Source organism: Miniopterus schreibersii (genome assembly GCF_964146895.1).
Source record: "Miniopterus schreibersii genome assembly, chromosome: 16".
Classification (NCBI taxonomy): domain Eukaryota; kingdom Metazoa; phylum Chordata; class Mammalia; order Chiroptera; family Miniopteridae; genus Miniopterus; species Miniopterus schreibersii.
In genome coordinates, this window is record NC_138116.1 from 18,255,727 (window position 1) to 18,271,004 (window position 15,278).

Below are 15,278 nucleotides of genomic sequence, written 5' to 3' on the forward strand. Positions count from 1 at the left end.
CTTGCTTGCTTGCTCACTGGCCTCCTTTGCTTCATCTTTGACAACAGCTGGATGAAGGGATCAGAGATGGCCATGTCATGGTGCTCATTCACTGAAATTTCCCAATTGTAAGCTCCTTGCCTCTTGCCCAGGAGAGCAAGAACCTGTTATGGCAATAGGGTCCAGGTTTTTAGCCATAGTGGCCCAATTGGATAGGACTGCCACTTGTGACTGTCCTGATACTGAAGAATGACTTTTCTCCCCCAAGGATAGCTCTGCTGCGTAGGCCCACACCTTACTCGGGATCACTACACATTCCTTTAGTCTTCCTCCAAGCTCCAGAGCCATTGCTACAAATGCTTTATTGAGACTAAACACATAGTACGTAAAATAGGATTAAGAGAATACAGAAGTCGGCATAGTGATCAGACCCGTTCCCTGGCTGGTTGAGGCAGCCTCAGTGGGTCAGAGGAAGGCTGGACACCCAGCCTAGTAAAGCCAACCCACCGAGGGCACTTCGCTCATGATCTCAAGATTTGATGCTGAGGTTCTTTTGGATTTTTACAATTATTAAATATATGTCTGAGTGCTCTGTGTTCCTTTGTTTTGAGGGCTGTTTCGGGCAGGGGCAGGGGTGGCTTCTGCATGGCAGTTGATTTTTGCCAGGAGACGAACACAATGCTGGTGAAGGTAAATGCAAATATCTCAGCCAGTTGACAGGTAATGACACCTGGGAAAGAGCCTGTTGTGGGCCTGGCCCAAGCTCGTGCTCCAGAAGGCACTTCCAGTCTCTTCATTGTAGTCATGTCCTGAGGTGGGTGAGGAGGAAATCTCCAGCTTTTCATCCTGTCCCCAGGGGCTAGCTTCAGTCTGCACTGTCTAAAGAGAGATGAGGCTGCAATGTGGTCATCTGAAGGTAGATACGCCTGGACAGCTCTGGTCCAATACGGCGGGAGGTGGATGTCACGCCTTCCCCACGGCGCACCAGGATGTCTGCAAGCAAATTCTGGCGTTCTTGCTCCGAAAAACACTGCCTATAAGCCTGAAAGTGGAAATTGATCTCTTAATACCACACCATTCAGTCATCCCTCATCTAGGAACAAGGGTGTGGGGAGCTTGGGTTGAGGGATGAGAACCTGTCCCCCCACCCAGATCAGTGTTTACTCGGATCTCAGCAGACCTACACTGTTGACCTACAGGATAATCTTGGGCCCTCACCAATGCTATCCATGAAAACCATCTGGGAGTCCCACTGAGGCCACAGGGCAGTGGGCAGTGGCCCCTGGAGCAGCATACCTGGACCAGGAGCTGTGGGGAGGGATAGGCGGCCACAATAGCACTGGCCATTTCCAGGCTGACTCGGTTCAGCTGCTGAATCTGCCTCCTCCAGACATGAGCAAGTCCCCTGCCAGCACGGTCCACCTTTGCTCCTCCAGCCCAGTCACTCTCCAGGCAGAAGGAGAAACCAGTTTGATCTCGGAGTTTCCTGAAAACGGCACAGATGAAGAGCTGTGAGTGACTGGTTACTTTCCTGCACCTATCCCCTTAATTGGGAACTTAAACCCCTCCCTCTAGTGACCTTGGAAGAGGAGGGCACAATGTTTTATCTTGCTCACTTTGATCTCAAGCAGTGCTAGTTGCTGATTCCTTTAAAAACATTTCATTAAAAGAGAAGGTACCAGATCTTTATGTTGAGATTCGGTTGCACTGACCAGAGTGGCAGTGCACAGAGTCAAACACAAGGGACTAGGTATCAAGCAATATGCAGTCTAGTTCTGGTTCTTCTTACTTGCTAGGAGCTTGGGTAAGTCAGTCTCTTCAGGCCTCAGTTCCCTCAGGTAGAAAACGAGGTACTCAGATTAGATTGTCTCTGAGTTCTCATTAATTTTAAATTCTGACTATGAACACTCCTTGAACTAAGTAAGCTAAAAATTTTACTTTACGAGAGCCTAGCATATGTGACCTGACCTGTAAATGAATCCTGGTAACCTGGCCTACTGGTGAACCAGTACCAACCTGCAGGACACAAATACATAAGCTAAAGCAGAACATTTTAAAGGGACTGGGCTTAAGGGCTCTTCCCCAGAATACCCCCGAGTGAGGTCAGCTCCTGCTTCATGCTTGAGAGAGCAGAGTTCAGAGGAAAGGGAGTCTTTGGGTAGCAGAAGCACTGTAAAGGACAAGATCTAGCAGTGGGGCTGGGATTTGCCGGGGCACTTACTTGAAGGGCGCCTCAGCCACAGCCTTTGTGAACGTGCACGTGAAGTCGGCCAGCTCTTTCCAGCTCTGCACAACTCGAGCCTGGGCATGTGTGTGTAGCTGCAGATCCACCAATGCCTAAAACCCAAAGGAAGATAGACTAGAAGGGCAGCGAGACTGGTCTGAAGTAGTTCTTCCCTCCCTGTTCACTGAGGCTGCACCCCAGCCCCTTGGCTCCTGTTTGGCCCCTTCTCTCCCACTTAGTGCCAAGGTACAGAGTACTTGCCAGCAGGCATTTCACTCTTTCTCAATAGCAAATTGGGTTAGATAAGAGTGGGTGCCCAGCCTGACTCAGGCAACAGGACGTTCTTACCTCCTCCATGTCTACCCTGGACACCACAGGCCCTGTGTTGGCCTCTGGTGGCCTACGCTGCTGCTTCTCCTTGGCCTGTTCTCTGTTTGCCACTCCCTGTTTCCTTTTCCTTGGAGGATTTGGAGCACTGGAGCAGGGAAGGAAATCAAAAAAGGGCGGCACGTTTAGGCTGAGCTGAGGCAGAAGAGATGCGAAAAGACTGGACCAGAGCATCCCACAGGGCTTGGCAGGGACACTATCTGGCAGAGGTACCCAGATCTGGAATGAATAAATTCTCCCATTGGCCCAAGAGCTGCCCCTTTGGATGCCAAGTCTTGAGGACAAATTCAAACCTGAAGTATTTCTCCTGATCCACAATCACCAGTGACAGAGCTTTCCCCGCTGTCCTGGCCGTGATGTCTGTTACAAAGCTCCGAAGTGTTTCCTTCCCTTTCTCGGTGCAGCCTAGACTTCCCTGCATAAAGGGGCAGAAACTGCATTCATGCTTGCTTCCTAGAGTCAGTCCTCTGTCCCATGCCTCAGTGCCCACCCATCCGGCTCCACCCACCTGCTTGAAGTTGTGGATCATGAACACAAACGCCTTTGCCAGGAGCAGCACCAGGACCATTGGCTCCTCCACACAGCCCTCCTCTCCATCCTGCCAAAGCATCCGGAACCCAGAATGGGGAGCAAGTCAGCAGGTGCGCAGCACCTGTGAGAGACCCAGGCCTTCTGGGGGAGGAGCTCACCCCCATTGGCCTAGCCCATTCTGCTTTATTCTTTTTCTTCTGGAATGAAGTCATGGTGGCAAGAACCACCGACTGATGATCCTGTCCCTCCCCAGTCCTCAACTATTCAGCCTTGGTATATTGCATCTCAAAGGATAAGAAAGGAACATTAGTGAGCTGAAATGGGCTGAGAAAACTATGAGCTCAAATAAAAGACCAAAGAAATAATGTTTCATCTAAATAGACTCTTGAAAATGTGGAGTGAAGTGGAAGGTACAGGAGCTATAGTCAGTCACCTGGGGTGCCTGGGCCAGGAAGGAACATGTGTCTATCTGATTGGTGATCTGATTTAGTCCCCACAACATGGGCGTACTGAAACGGATGTAACAGTGTCCTCATTTTATACATGAGGCACAAAGTGATGAAATAATTTGCCCATGGTCACAGAAATAAAGCCACAAGGCTGCGATTCAAACACAAGCCCACCTAGTCCCAAAGCCCAGTTAGAATTCGGAATCCTACGCAGATTACCTTCCCTCTGCCCCACAGGTTCACTCTCCACCCTTTCCCACTCTGCTCTCTGCCCACGGAGGGTGATCTCTACAGACCACATCACAAAGTCTGCATGCCCTCTGGCTGGTGGCCGGTGGAAAATCCAGCAGAAGATTGGAGGGAGGGAGGAAAGTGAGGTGAGAGTATTTCTTTCCCTGGCTCCTTTCCAAAAGGGTGACCTCGGGTTTGCTACACTCCTCTACTGGAGGTCAAGCTTGTGTCAGGTGGTCTTCTCTACATTTCTTTCCTTCTGGATTCCAGTAACCACTTCCTCCTCTCATCCCTTCAGGCCTAGGCAGGGTAAAAACTATGGTAACCTGGTGGTACCCAACCAGGGCGATTTTTCCCCAAAAGAAACATTTGCAATATCTGGAGACATGTTCCATTGTCATAAGTGGGGAAAGTGTTACTGGCATCTAGCGAATAGATGGCAGAGATGCTGCTAAACATTCTACAATGCACAGGACAGCCCAGCACAACAAAATGATCTGAAATGACAACAGCACCTGAGGTGAAGAAACTGAGTTAATGCTGTTATAACCCTGAAGTACTGCATTGTCCTTTGTAGTTTCCTTGTACCCTGCCCACCCCTTGGAAAACAGTCCCTTTATTAAGTCTTCCTCAGTTATCCTAAGTTGTGTGTACCATCTGTTTTCTTGCTGGGGCCTTGACTGATATGTACAAAGGAGAGGAGGAAGAGGAGACATAGCAGAAAACTCTTACCGCAGCTGGCCCGGCCCTTCTCCTCCAGGTGATACTGCACGGCACGGCCTGTGCCTCAATCACACAGCAGCACTCCATGGATTGCAGTGCTCCGAGGAGCTGGCCCCCGCCTTCCATCTGTAAAAGCACTGCAACAGACAGGAAAGGGCTGTCAGTGGGTGGCCCAGGAAGCAGAAAACTTAGCACATGGTGAAGGCAAATGCTACCAGGACCTGGATCCAGCACCACAACGATGTGTTTTAAGCACTCCTCCGGCCTCTGGGCTTTTGGTCTGTTAACCAGTGCTGCCTTTTTTTCCCTTTGTGGTTGTCTCAGGGTGTTTTCCTTCCGGCTTGCTTGTCCCCGCGGCTGGCATCCTTGCGAGCCTCTCCTCTGGACCTTCTGGCTGTGCTTGGTTCTCTTCTGAGGTGGGGGGACCTCAGCATTTGTTTGGGTTACTGTCAAGCTTAAGCTCTGGAGAGGGCAGATAGCTTGGTACGCTGGAAGCTGATGGCATGGATTGTCTACCATACGGTCCTTATTATTCGATGTACACCTCTCTGAGGTGTCATGCAGGGGAACATCAGGGGTCATCGGAAAGGGCTGTTTTTTCCAGTCACATGATGCTCCATCATTTTTGTGATCCAAAACGCTTTTAACTGGGGAGCTAGAGTCCTCAGGGCTCAGCTGCTTGTGGGTCAGAAACTTACATGTAAGTCTCTCAGCCAGGGGAAGAAGTTCCTCCTCATTCTCACTTCCACTACTTAGCACCTTGACTGGCTGTGTTCGTGTGGCAGTTTCAGCCGTGTCTGGGACAGGTGGCGGATCTTTCAATCTTGGTGATGGAGGACAGGAGGCCTCAGAATCTGAGGTGTCAACCACTACGATCTTCTCCTCCCTCTGAGGCTGCCTCCTCTTTGTTGAAGATGGTTCCTTCTTCAAAAAGGTAAATACTGGCAACTCCTCAGCATCACTCTCACTGGATTCCAGTGAGAGTGATGACTTCTTTAGAGCCATCAATAACGTGCTATCAAATTCTCTAAAGAAACAAAGAAAGATGAGACACAGACTGTAGCATTCAATTCAGTCCACTAGATGTGTTCTATGGCCAAGCTTTATGGAGATAAATGAGATATATAAAGAGAAATAAGGCATGTCAACACATTCAACCTGGAACTCAGGACAACTACACCTATAGTCTAATAGGACTCTCCTCAAATCCCTTCTAGGTCAAGGTGAGATATAAATGAAGTAGAGGTTATTAATACAAAATGGTAATTGGGGAATAACCAGATTCACCCCCCCGTTCCCACACTGATCTTTGCATTTGAAATGGAGATGACAAAAAGTCATCCTTTTTTTAAAAAAAAAATTGATATTCACGTCATAAAATCCATTCTTTTAAGGTGTACAGTTCACTGGTTCTTTGTATATTTGCAAGGTTGTGCAACCATCACTAGGTATCTAATTTCAGAGTGTTTTCATCACCCCCAAAAGAAATCCCATAGCCATTAAGCAGTCACTGTTCATTTCCCCTTCCCCCAGCCCTTGGCACCCACAAATCTACTTTTGCCAGTTCCGGATATTTCATATAAATGAAATAATACATTATGTGGTCTTTTGTGACCGGCTTCTTTTGCTTAGCATTCAAGGCTTATTTATGTTGTAACATGTTTCAGTACTTCATTGCTTTTTGTGGCTGAATAATATTCCACTGTATAGATATGCCACATTTTGTTTATCCTTTCATCATTTGATGGGCATTTGGTTTGTTTCCACTTTTTGGCTATTACGAAAAATGCTGCCATTGAACATTCACGTATAAGTCTTCACGTGGGTGTGTTTTCAATTATCCTGCATACATACCTAGGTGTGCAACTGCTGTGTCATGTGCAAGAGTCATTCTTTGAACAATTATATACTAACTGGAGATGTGAGCCAGGATGAGCCAGGTAACCTTCCTGGGCGTCGCTTTCTTCTTTAGTAATACAGGAGTAATGACAATACGTACTTTATAAGGCTGTGAGGAGTAAAAGAAACCAAGCATCTTCTACAGCGCTCAGTACAGTATCTGGCACACAGTAAGAGCTCCGTAAAGAAAGCCCAATGACTAAGGACGCACCTCATCCCTGTCCTCTGGCAGAGCCTCCAAAGACTCCTGCAAAATGAGGGAGCGAGGCCGGCGGGCCCTGCAGGGCACTCTCCTCAATTCATCCGCACCCCGCGCGCGGCAGAGGCCCAGGCCGCCCGGGCCACCAAGCCCCTGTGGAGCAGTGTTCAGGAGGGGAGCCCAGCCTGCCCGCCGCTCCGCACCCGCACCCGCACCCGCACCCGCACCCGCACCCGCACCCGCACCCGCACCCGCACCCGCACCCGCACCCGCACCGGCGCAGCTGCCTCACCTGCAACTTCTCCCGCTACTCTTTCAAGTAACACGCAGGACCCGGAAGTACATCAGCCGGGAGCGGAAGCAGAAACTGAGACCGGAAGCGTGTGTGCGGCAAACATGGCGTTGGCGGCGCTGGTGTTGGGGACGCGGACAGCTGGTAAAGGGTCGCGTGGCCGTTCCCGAATGAGGGGTGGAGGTGGGACGGAGACCTCGCCCGGAGCCTCGGGGGCGGAGGTGGAGGCCACTCCCTGCGGGGGACCCTGGATGCGGGGCGTGGGCAGGAGAGGGTGGGCCCACAAGGTTTGAGGGGCGGCTGTCGCTGATCACGTGGCGTGTAGGGCGCGGAGCTGTGCGTGGGTGTTGGAGGAACACGTGTACTTCCCCACCCAGCTCGCGGATACAGCTTCCCTAGCGATTGACAGGGGCTCGCCGCTTCCCCCTTCTGGTTTTGTTTGGACACTTTCATCTATAAAAATGGGTTACTAACCTTGGCACACTGGCGCTCAAAAAGTTAATCTGCTCTCCCAACAGATTGAGGACTTATTTTGTGCCACACTGGGGATCTCAGGACAAGAGAAGACATAGTCTCTATCCCCTGGACGGTTCTTTCTAGTGGATAACCCAATAAATGAACACATAAATAAAATGTTGTAAATAGTGACAAGTCCTGTGAAAGAAAGCAAGTGTGTGTGTGTGTGTGTGTGTGTGTGTGTGTGTGTGTGTCTCGGTGTGTCTGTGCCTCTCTGTTTAGGTTGAGTGATCAGGAGAGCCCTCTGAGGAGGTAACATCTAAGTTAAGACCTGAAGGATGACAGGAAGCTTAGCTCTGTAAGAGAGTGAAGGGCAAAAGAGTGACCTGACTCAATTTTAAATTTTGAAAAGCAAACTCTTGTTATGTGAATCTAAAGAGGGTAGGAATGGAAATTAGGAAACCAGATGGGAAGCTGTAATAGCAGCCCTGGTGAGGGATGATTTAGCCGAGATGTTAGTGTCAGTGAATTTGGAGGCGGATGGATGGATTTGAGATCTGTTTCGGAGGTAGAACCCACTGAGCTTGCTGGTGAACTGGACATTTGAGGTGAGAAAAGGGAAAGAATTTGCAATGACTCCTTGATTCTGCCTGAGCAACTGCACAGGTGGTAGCATCATTTACTTTGAAGAGAAGGCTGGGGAGTAGGGTGAAGGGCAAAGATTTGTGAATGAGATACTGTAGGTAAAGCAAAAGCCCAGTTCCTGAGCTTAAGTGATTGAGTGAACAATGAATAGGTGTTTTTCTTTAAAACATGTTTTTATTGATTTCAGAGAAGAAGGGGGAGAGAGAGAAAAACATCAATGATGAGAGAGTCATTGATCGGCTGCCTTCTGCCCGCCCCCTAATGGGGATCCAACCTGAAACGGGAGCATGTGGGAGTTGAACCACGACCTCCTGGTTCATAGGTCGACGTTCAGCTGCTGAGCCATGCTGGCCTGGCAATTTAAAAAAAAAATGTCTTTAGTGATTATGAGTAGTTTTTTAAATGTAGGGAGACTGTGGTGCTGGGCACTTAATGTGCTGTCTGTCCAGTCCTTATCTCTGGTCCTTTGCCTCAGTTAGTCTCTGTTCTCATTAAAACTTCAGAAACTTAGGCTTTAGGAACTCTGAACTTATAGACTCCAGAGACCCACCAGATTTCTCTTAGGCCTGGCATGTCCCTGATTAACCATGGCCGTGTCTGGAGACCTGAAGGCAAGGACTGCCAGCCCAGGGCTTGTCGTAGAGCAAGTGGCTTCCATCTTGGTTAGTATGAATATCAGTTCACTTTCCTTTCTAAAACAAGTGCCATTGAGCACTTTGGAATAAGAGGTCAGATTAACAGGGCAGTGCGTCTTCTTGGTTCGACCTGCCCTTGGTGGGCTTGCTGAAGAAAGGGTCCAGCCTTCTGAAATGCCAGGGTCCTGTGGGAGCCATCCTTAGAGAAGTTACCCTTTTAGTTTACAAGCATCTGGTGTGCAGTGGATGGGTGAGTGGCTAAGGAAGTGGTGGGTGAGGCTAAAGAAGGAGTCTCTCTCTGGGTGTCCTGTTGCTGGGCTCTGTGGTCTGGCCCCTTCACAGCGCAAGGAGCCTTGAGGGCATGACGGTGAGTGAGGCTGAAATAGGCAGCTCTGTGGTGTCCTCTTGCTGGCTTCTATTTCTGTGGTGTTTGTTTCTCCTCAACAGGACTGAATGTGTCAAGACCCAGGGTACATAGAGTTTTGGGTTTTTTCCCATTTATATTTTGCTGTCCCACCCCTCATCCCCTGGCCACACACACACACATCCCATGCAGTGCTTACATTCTGGACAATACAAGGAATGACTTGTCTCCCCCATGGGAGAAGGCCAAGGACTTCAGACACTCCCTGAAAACCAACACAGTCAAGTGGCGTTTCTGCTCACATATTCCCTCAGCTTCCCTGCCACTGCCTCCTGCCACCCCTCAAACTAGCAAATGGCCCACTGGGGCAGAGAAAGAGAGTCTGTCTGAACAACATTTATTTTCTCTCTGCAGCTACAGCCCTCCTGAGGCCCCCTCAGGCTGCAGCTCTTGCCGTCAGATATGCATCCAAGAAGACAGGTGGCAGCTCCAAAAACCTCGGTGGAAAGTCACCAGGCAAACGCTTTGGCATCAAGAAAATGGAGGGTGAGGGTGTGCCTTTGCTTCCATTTCCCAGCTGTACCATACCTTGTGCCCCTGGAGTTCCTTTGCAGAGCAGGAAAACCACGCAAAGCCTGGCCCAGTGGTGCTCTCTGCTTAGCTTACCAGAGCATTTGGCTCCAGATTAAAAAGGCAGATAAAACCTGAGGCAGGGTGGGAGGTCTGAGGAAGAGCAGATAGTGTGAACCTTGAACATGCAACTGGAGAGAGGAGACTGCTGGGTGGGGAACAGGGAGCTGCTTGTGTTGGACCAGCTGGGAGTTGGCTTTATCCAGGGGCAGGCTTAGAGGTTGGTGTGCAGCATTTGGGCCAGGAAAGCATGGGCCATCATGTTTTCTTAGCAGTTTGCTGTGCTGTCCCATAGTCAGTGCACTTGTGGACTTCTCTTCTAGGTCACTATGTTCATGTCGGCAATATCCTTGGGACTCAGCGCCACTTTCGCTGGCACCCAGGTGCCCATGTGAGTTGTTCTGTACTGCCCCCCCATTTCTTTCCTGGGACCACCTCTCCATGCTCCTAAGCACAGTAATAATAATAAAACAGTTGGATTTATTGGGTACTTACCAAATGCCAAACATTATGCTGATTCCTGGGCCTCCATTATCTCATTTACTGCTTACCCCATTCCTGCAAGGTAGGTAGGTATCATCTCCAGTTTACATGGAAGGTGCCAGAGACTTAGAGAGGGGCGGCGCCAAAGTAACAGAGCTGGGATTTGAACCCTGTCTGCCTGACTCCCAAATCACTGTGTTTTGCCTTGGTGTAGCATTGGGTTTCCTTTCTAACCCCCAGTTCTTGGAGAAAAAGATGCCTAGTGATTTAAAATACTTTCTGAATCTTGGGTAACTAATTTTAATTTATTCATTTTTCTTTATTTCCAAGAATTCCTCCTTTGTATAAAGTTGTTACTAGATGGCTAAAAGATTGCTTGAATTTAATACAATAGAATTGAATGTATCAGAAATTAGGTCTATACCAGACAGGGATTTCAGTTCAGCAAGTCAGGATTACTTTCTGAGGTAGGAAAGTTCTCTGGTAACACAGGTGTATGCTGTACTCTTCACATTATTTTAAAATTAGTTTAGCCCTGGCCAGTGTGGCTCAGTTGGTTGGAGCATTGTCCCGTACACCAAAAAGTGGTAGGTTTGATTTCTGGTCAGGGCACATACCCAGGTTTCGGGTTTGATCCCTGATTGGAGCACATGTGAGAGGTAACCAATCGATATTTCTCTCTCATATTGATATTTCTCTGTCCCTCTCTCCCTTCCTCTCTCTAAAATCAATTTTTTTTAAATTAGTTTTTTTTGTAATCGATGCCCCCACACCCCACCCCTTTTTGAGCAATTTTAGTAGGAACAGAAGGACTGATAGTAAACTATAGTTATTGCAAAAATACTAATCCATATGTGAATTGATTGTATTTGTGTAGCTTTCTATATTTTTTTTATAATTTGTCATTGTTGAAAGTATTACAGATGCCCCCCCAACGACTCCCTCCATCCCACTGCCACCCCCTCCCCAGGCCTTCCCCACACTGTTGTCCACTTTATCTTTTAGAACTTGAGGCTTTGGCTATGTGGCTCTGTTAACTCTTGGGACTTGCTAAAATAATGACAACAATAATAAAAGCCAGCATGTTTTGAGCTAAGGCATTCAAAGTAGTCTAAGCTCTTTGTGATTGTTAACTTGTTTAATCCTCGGGTGATCCTATAAAGTAGTTAATATTTTCCCTGTTTTACAGATGAGAAAACTGAGACTCAGTGAAGTAAAGTAACTTGCCCAGATCAAACATAAAAAGTAGTAGTGCTAGGATTTGAACCAAGCATCCTGGCTCCGGAGTCTGTTCTCTTAATCAGAGAAGTAATAAATAATGGTGGACTGCCTGGGTGGAATAGTCACACATCTAATCTCAAGTTCTAAAAGAAAAAAGCTGAAATATATATTGTTAAAGAACTACATATAACACACAGTTTATTTAATCACTTTGCTCGTGTTTCTTGTCTGAAAAAGTTAGAAATAGTACCTACTAAACAAAGTGAGAATTAAATGAGTTGATGCATATAAAAAGGCTTTAGTATCATATATTAGTATTATAAAAGGGCTTGGAATAGTACTTACACTTGGTAAAGCACTATATGTAAATATTACCTAATATCATTGTTTTATTAGCAAATGCACTGCCCAGATAGCTTTGGTCTATTCTTTTGTTAAAGCCTAACTTGATATATCACTATTTAACTGAAAATGTATGTCAGACCAGTGTTTAATATGACAACTCCAGTATTTTTGAAGTCTAAGTGAGACAAGCTCCCAGGGGCAGTGAGTAGGGCCATTTTCCTAGGCCTGTTTTGGGGATCTTTCCAGTATGGCTCTGGTCAGCTACATAGACGTGGGTCTAGATTAACAGCCCTTGGGGACTGAGCAGCCACCTGGATTGGCTGTTTTCTTTTCCTCCTCTGTCATAGAGTCAGTAAAGAAGTAGAAGGCAAGGCAGTGTCAAGCAGTGGGAAAGGAACCCAACATGGAGCTTTCTGAACCCTTCCCTTTGGCCCCAGGGCCTTACTCCTTATGGAAGTGTGTCCTGCAGCCCCATGATGGACCACCTACCCTGCTTTCCCTGTATCTGAGCAGCTGTGTGTGTTGCAGGTGGGGCTAGGGAAGAAGAAGTACCTGTATGCCCTGGAGGAGGGGATCGTCCGCTACACTAAGGAGGTCTACGTGCCCCATCCGAACAATTCTGAGGCTGTGGATCTGGTCACCAGGCTGCCCAAGGGTGCTGTGCTCTATAAGACTTTTGTCCACGTGGTTCCTGCCAAGCCCGAGGGCACCTTCAAACTGGTAGCTATGCTTTGAGCTCCCAGTTGAGGCCTTTGGACAGAGACTGGAGCCCAGGTGACAGGAGCAGGTGTGCCAGAAGTCAAGAGCTGGGGTGACAACAAGGCCTCCCAAGGAAAAAGACTGTGAAGGGACTGGCTGGGAAACCCGTTGGAAACCTGACCCAGGGCCAAAAATAAAGTTAGCTGGAGTCACAAGTCTGTGCTATTTGGGGACAACCTGGATCGAGCTGCTTATTGATTTGTTGGTCTTTCTGTATGTTCTCTAGTGTACACCAAGGGGGAACCTCCAAGCAGAAAAGAGGCCTGTCAGAGTGAGCAAGTGACAAGAGGGAACTTTCTTTGAGGAGGGGTGTCGCATGGTGCTGAAGCAGGGAGCGGGGCAGTCCTGGGGATCATAAAGGATGACTCAGTGAAGCTCAGGATTTAGGGTCAGTGAGCCAGAGAGTAGAGCCCAAACTTCCTGTCCCCTTGCACCTCTCCCCACACCTTTAGCTCTCCCCACTGAGTACAAGGCTCAAAGCTCAGACCCCCAGCATTTCTGAAATGCACTGGGGTGTAAGATTCCACTCCTTTCTGGCCACTAACTCCCTCTCCACGATCTGGCAGCCAACTCTGATGACCTTGGGAGGGAGAGTTAGAGAAAACCTCCTCCTTCTGTCCCCACATCTCCATCCTCTTTTTTGGTGCCCAGACAGGGTTCAGAGCCTGGGGAGGCTGCAGGTCAGAAGGTTTATTTTGCTTTCTGTAGCCAGGATCCCGTATGGTGCCTTGTCCCTGGGGAGGGGACTGACAGTACTGTAGTCACCACCTCCCCCCTCTCACAGAAGCCAAGGCTCTGGGCTGTCCCCTGGGAGCTAAGTGAGAGAGTGTGGGCCTCTAGTTGCTTGGAGAGCTGGGAAAAGACCATTGTCTTCATCAGCAGCTCCTAGGACTGAGTTCTGTTTAACATTTGCCAGGGAGGAAGCTGGCCAGGATATTACTAACCCTTTCCACACTGCTGCCCTTGCCTGGAGGGAACCCAGACTGGAAGATGCAGAGTCCAGAGAGTGTATTCCAAAGGCCTCTCCATACTGAACAGAAAGCAGGTGCCCTTTTATTGGGACTGAGGTATGGGGCACAGAGGGAAGGGGATTGTTGGGTCGGAGTGCTTATGTATTGGCTGGGGCTCTGGAAGAAGTGGCAGGAGCAGACGACCGGGCAGCATTGGGGCAGATGCTGGTACAGGAACAGCAGCAGGACAGACAGGATGAACTCCAGGAGGAAACTACCTTCCTAGAGGCAGGGCTTCAGCCTGGACCCAGCCTGCACAGACCTATCTCCCATCCTCAAATTGGAATTCGGCTCCAGAAGTGGGGTAGGAATGAATGGCCTGGCTGGGTCTAATATCAGCTTGACATGGAGGGGAAACTGCAGTGCAGGCAGCTCCCCATTGCTACTGCATGAACTCCCTGAGGCAGAGATTTTTGAGGGAGATCAGAGTAGCTGCACCCCGTCTCTTCCTTTAGCCCAGGGAAGGGGTGATCTGTGCAGGGAGTTTTACAGAGGGCCAGACTAAGGGAAGGACCTTGTGGCAAGGGTGGACATCCTTAGAAACAGTGATCTGAGGAGGCAGGGAGGACTCAACAATCTGAACTCAGACTCCTGGTGCCAGCCCCTCTTCCTCCATCATAGACTGTGGCATCAGAAATTGACGCCCCCATGGCAGGGACCTTAGGGATCACAGACCATACACAGCATTCTCCCCAGGTGTCTGGCTCCAGGGGACCCTGTAGATAAAGAGGCTGGGCTTCTGGCCTATAGTGTCCCTGCCCCCACCGTGGGATGGGACGGGACAGCAGTAGGTACCAGTAGCCACAACTATGGCTAGGAGGCTGTTGTCCATGATCTCTGCATGTGGAGCAGCAGTAGCAGAGGGGTGCCAAGAAAGGGCATTGTCCTTGAGTGACCTTAATAGCCAGCCTGGCTGGGCATGGCTCAGCAGTTGAACATCAACCTAGGATCCAGGAGATCGAGGTTCGATTCCCAGTCAGGGCACATGCCCAGGTTGCGGGCTTGATCCCCAGTTGGGGGAGTGCAGGAGGTAGCCGATCAGTGACTCATCATTGATGTTTCTCTCTCTCTCTCCCTTCCTCTCTCTGAAATCAATAAAGATATATTAAACAAACAAACAGCCAGCAGGGCCACAAGACTGGCTCTCCTTCCCACCCCAACCCCCAGGCCCCTGCCCAGGGCCACCTCCCAACCCAGGAACCCTGGCCCAGAGGAGCAGCTTCATTCAGAGCTGGGGTATCTGTGAGCAGCTCTCTAGCTTTGTGGTTTCTGCCCTGGCTTGTCCTGGTCAATAGCATGCCATGACATAGTGTCCCATAGATGGTACTTCCCCCTGTAGGCCTGGCAGCCACGAGGGTTCCTTCAGGAGAAGGGGTTGGCTGGGAACAGGCTTGGCTTCTGTTAAACTCAACAGCCAGCCAGGGGAGCTCCAACTCGCCCAGATCTCTGCACTTCTCATTCCCAGATTCCCTCCCAGCTTGACTCTGCCCCATTCTATTTCCCATTGGCCTGGGCTCTGGATGCCAATTGGCTGTCCTCTGGTCTTGGCTTCCACCACTAATGGAACCCAGGTGTCCATGGTTGCCCTGGAAACAGGGCACTCGGACCACAAAATACAAAAGCCCTGGCTCTCCCTCCAAAGGAATTGTGCAGCTCTGGAGTCCCAGCCTTCCCCAACTGGCCCCCCCACCCCCACCACTACCCCACGTCCAACCTGCCTGGAATCCTGATCTTGACCCCAAGGGAGGATTTCAAAGAAGCCTTAATAAGCCCAAGACCCTAGGCTGAGCTAACCCTACAGAAAGATGGGGATGGG

General features: G+C 49.3%; 2 protein-coding genes across 6 annotated transcripts; one reads left to right on the top strand and one right to left on the bottom strand.

Annotated features, from left to right (window-relative positions):
- Positions 1-322: 322 nt before the first annotated feature.
- On the bottom strand, positions 323-6,962 carry EME1 (essential meiotic structure-specific endonuclease 1). Of its 4 annotated transcripts, none has more exons than XM_081161562.1 (9): positions 6,915-6,962; positions 4,746-5,551; positions 4,534-4,661; positions 3,099-3,188; positions 2,884-3,005; positions 2,552-2,678; positions 2,201-2,316; positions 1,276-1,465; positions 323-1,021 (listed from the first exon to the last, which is right to left on the bottom strand). In XM_081161562.1, the coding sequence occupies exons 2-9, from the start codon at positions 5,527-5,529 to the stop codon at positions 845-847; spliced, it is 1,734 nt and encodes a 577-aa protein (XP_081017688.1). In that variant the 5' UTR covers positions 5,530-5,551; positions 6,915-6,962; the 3' UTR covers positions 323-844. The 4 variants fall into 4 exon arrangements, with proteins under 4 accessions (XP_081017688.1, XP_081017689.1, XP_081017691.1 ...); XM_081161563.1 differs by lacking the exon at positions 6,915-6,962 and adding an exon at positions 6,379-6,467; XM_081161565.1 differs by having other exon boundaries at positions 325-1,021; positions 5,223-5,551.
- MRPL27 (mitochondrial ribosomal protein L27) lies at positions 6,956-12,632 on the top strand. Of its 2 annotated transcripts, none has more exons than XM_081161572.1 (4): positions 6,956-7,058; positions 9,429-9,560; positions 9,968-10,035; positions 12,222-12,632. In XM_081161572.1, exons 1-4 carry the CDS (start codon positions 7,019-7,021, stop codon positions 12,426-12,428), a joined length of 447 nt encoding a protein of 148 aa, XP_081017698.1. In that variant the 5' UTR covers positions 6,956-7,018; the 3' UTR covers positions 12,429-12,632. The 2 variants fall into 2 exon arrangements, with proteins under 2 accessions (XP_081017698.1, XP_081017699.1); XM_081161573.1 differs by lacking the exon at positions 6,956-7,058 and adding an exon at positions 8,572-8,677 and having other exon boundaries at positions 12,222-12,607.
- The last annotated feature ends 2,646 nt before the right edge of the window (positions 12,633-15,278 follow it).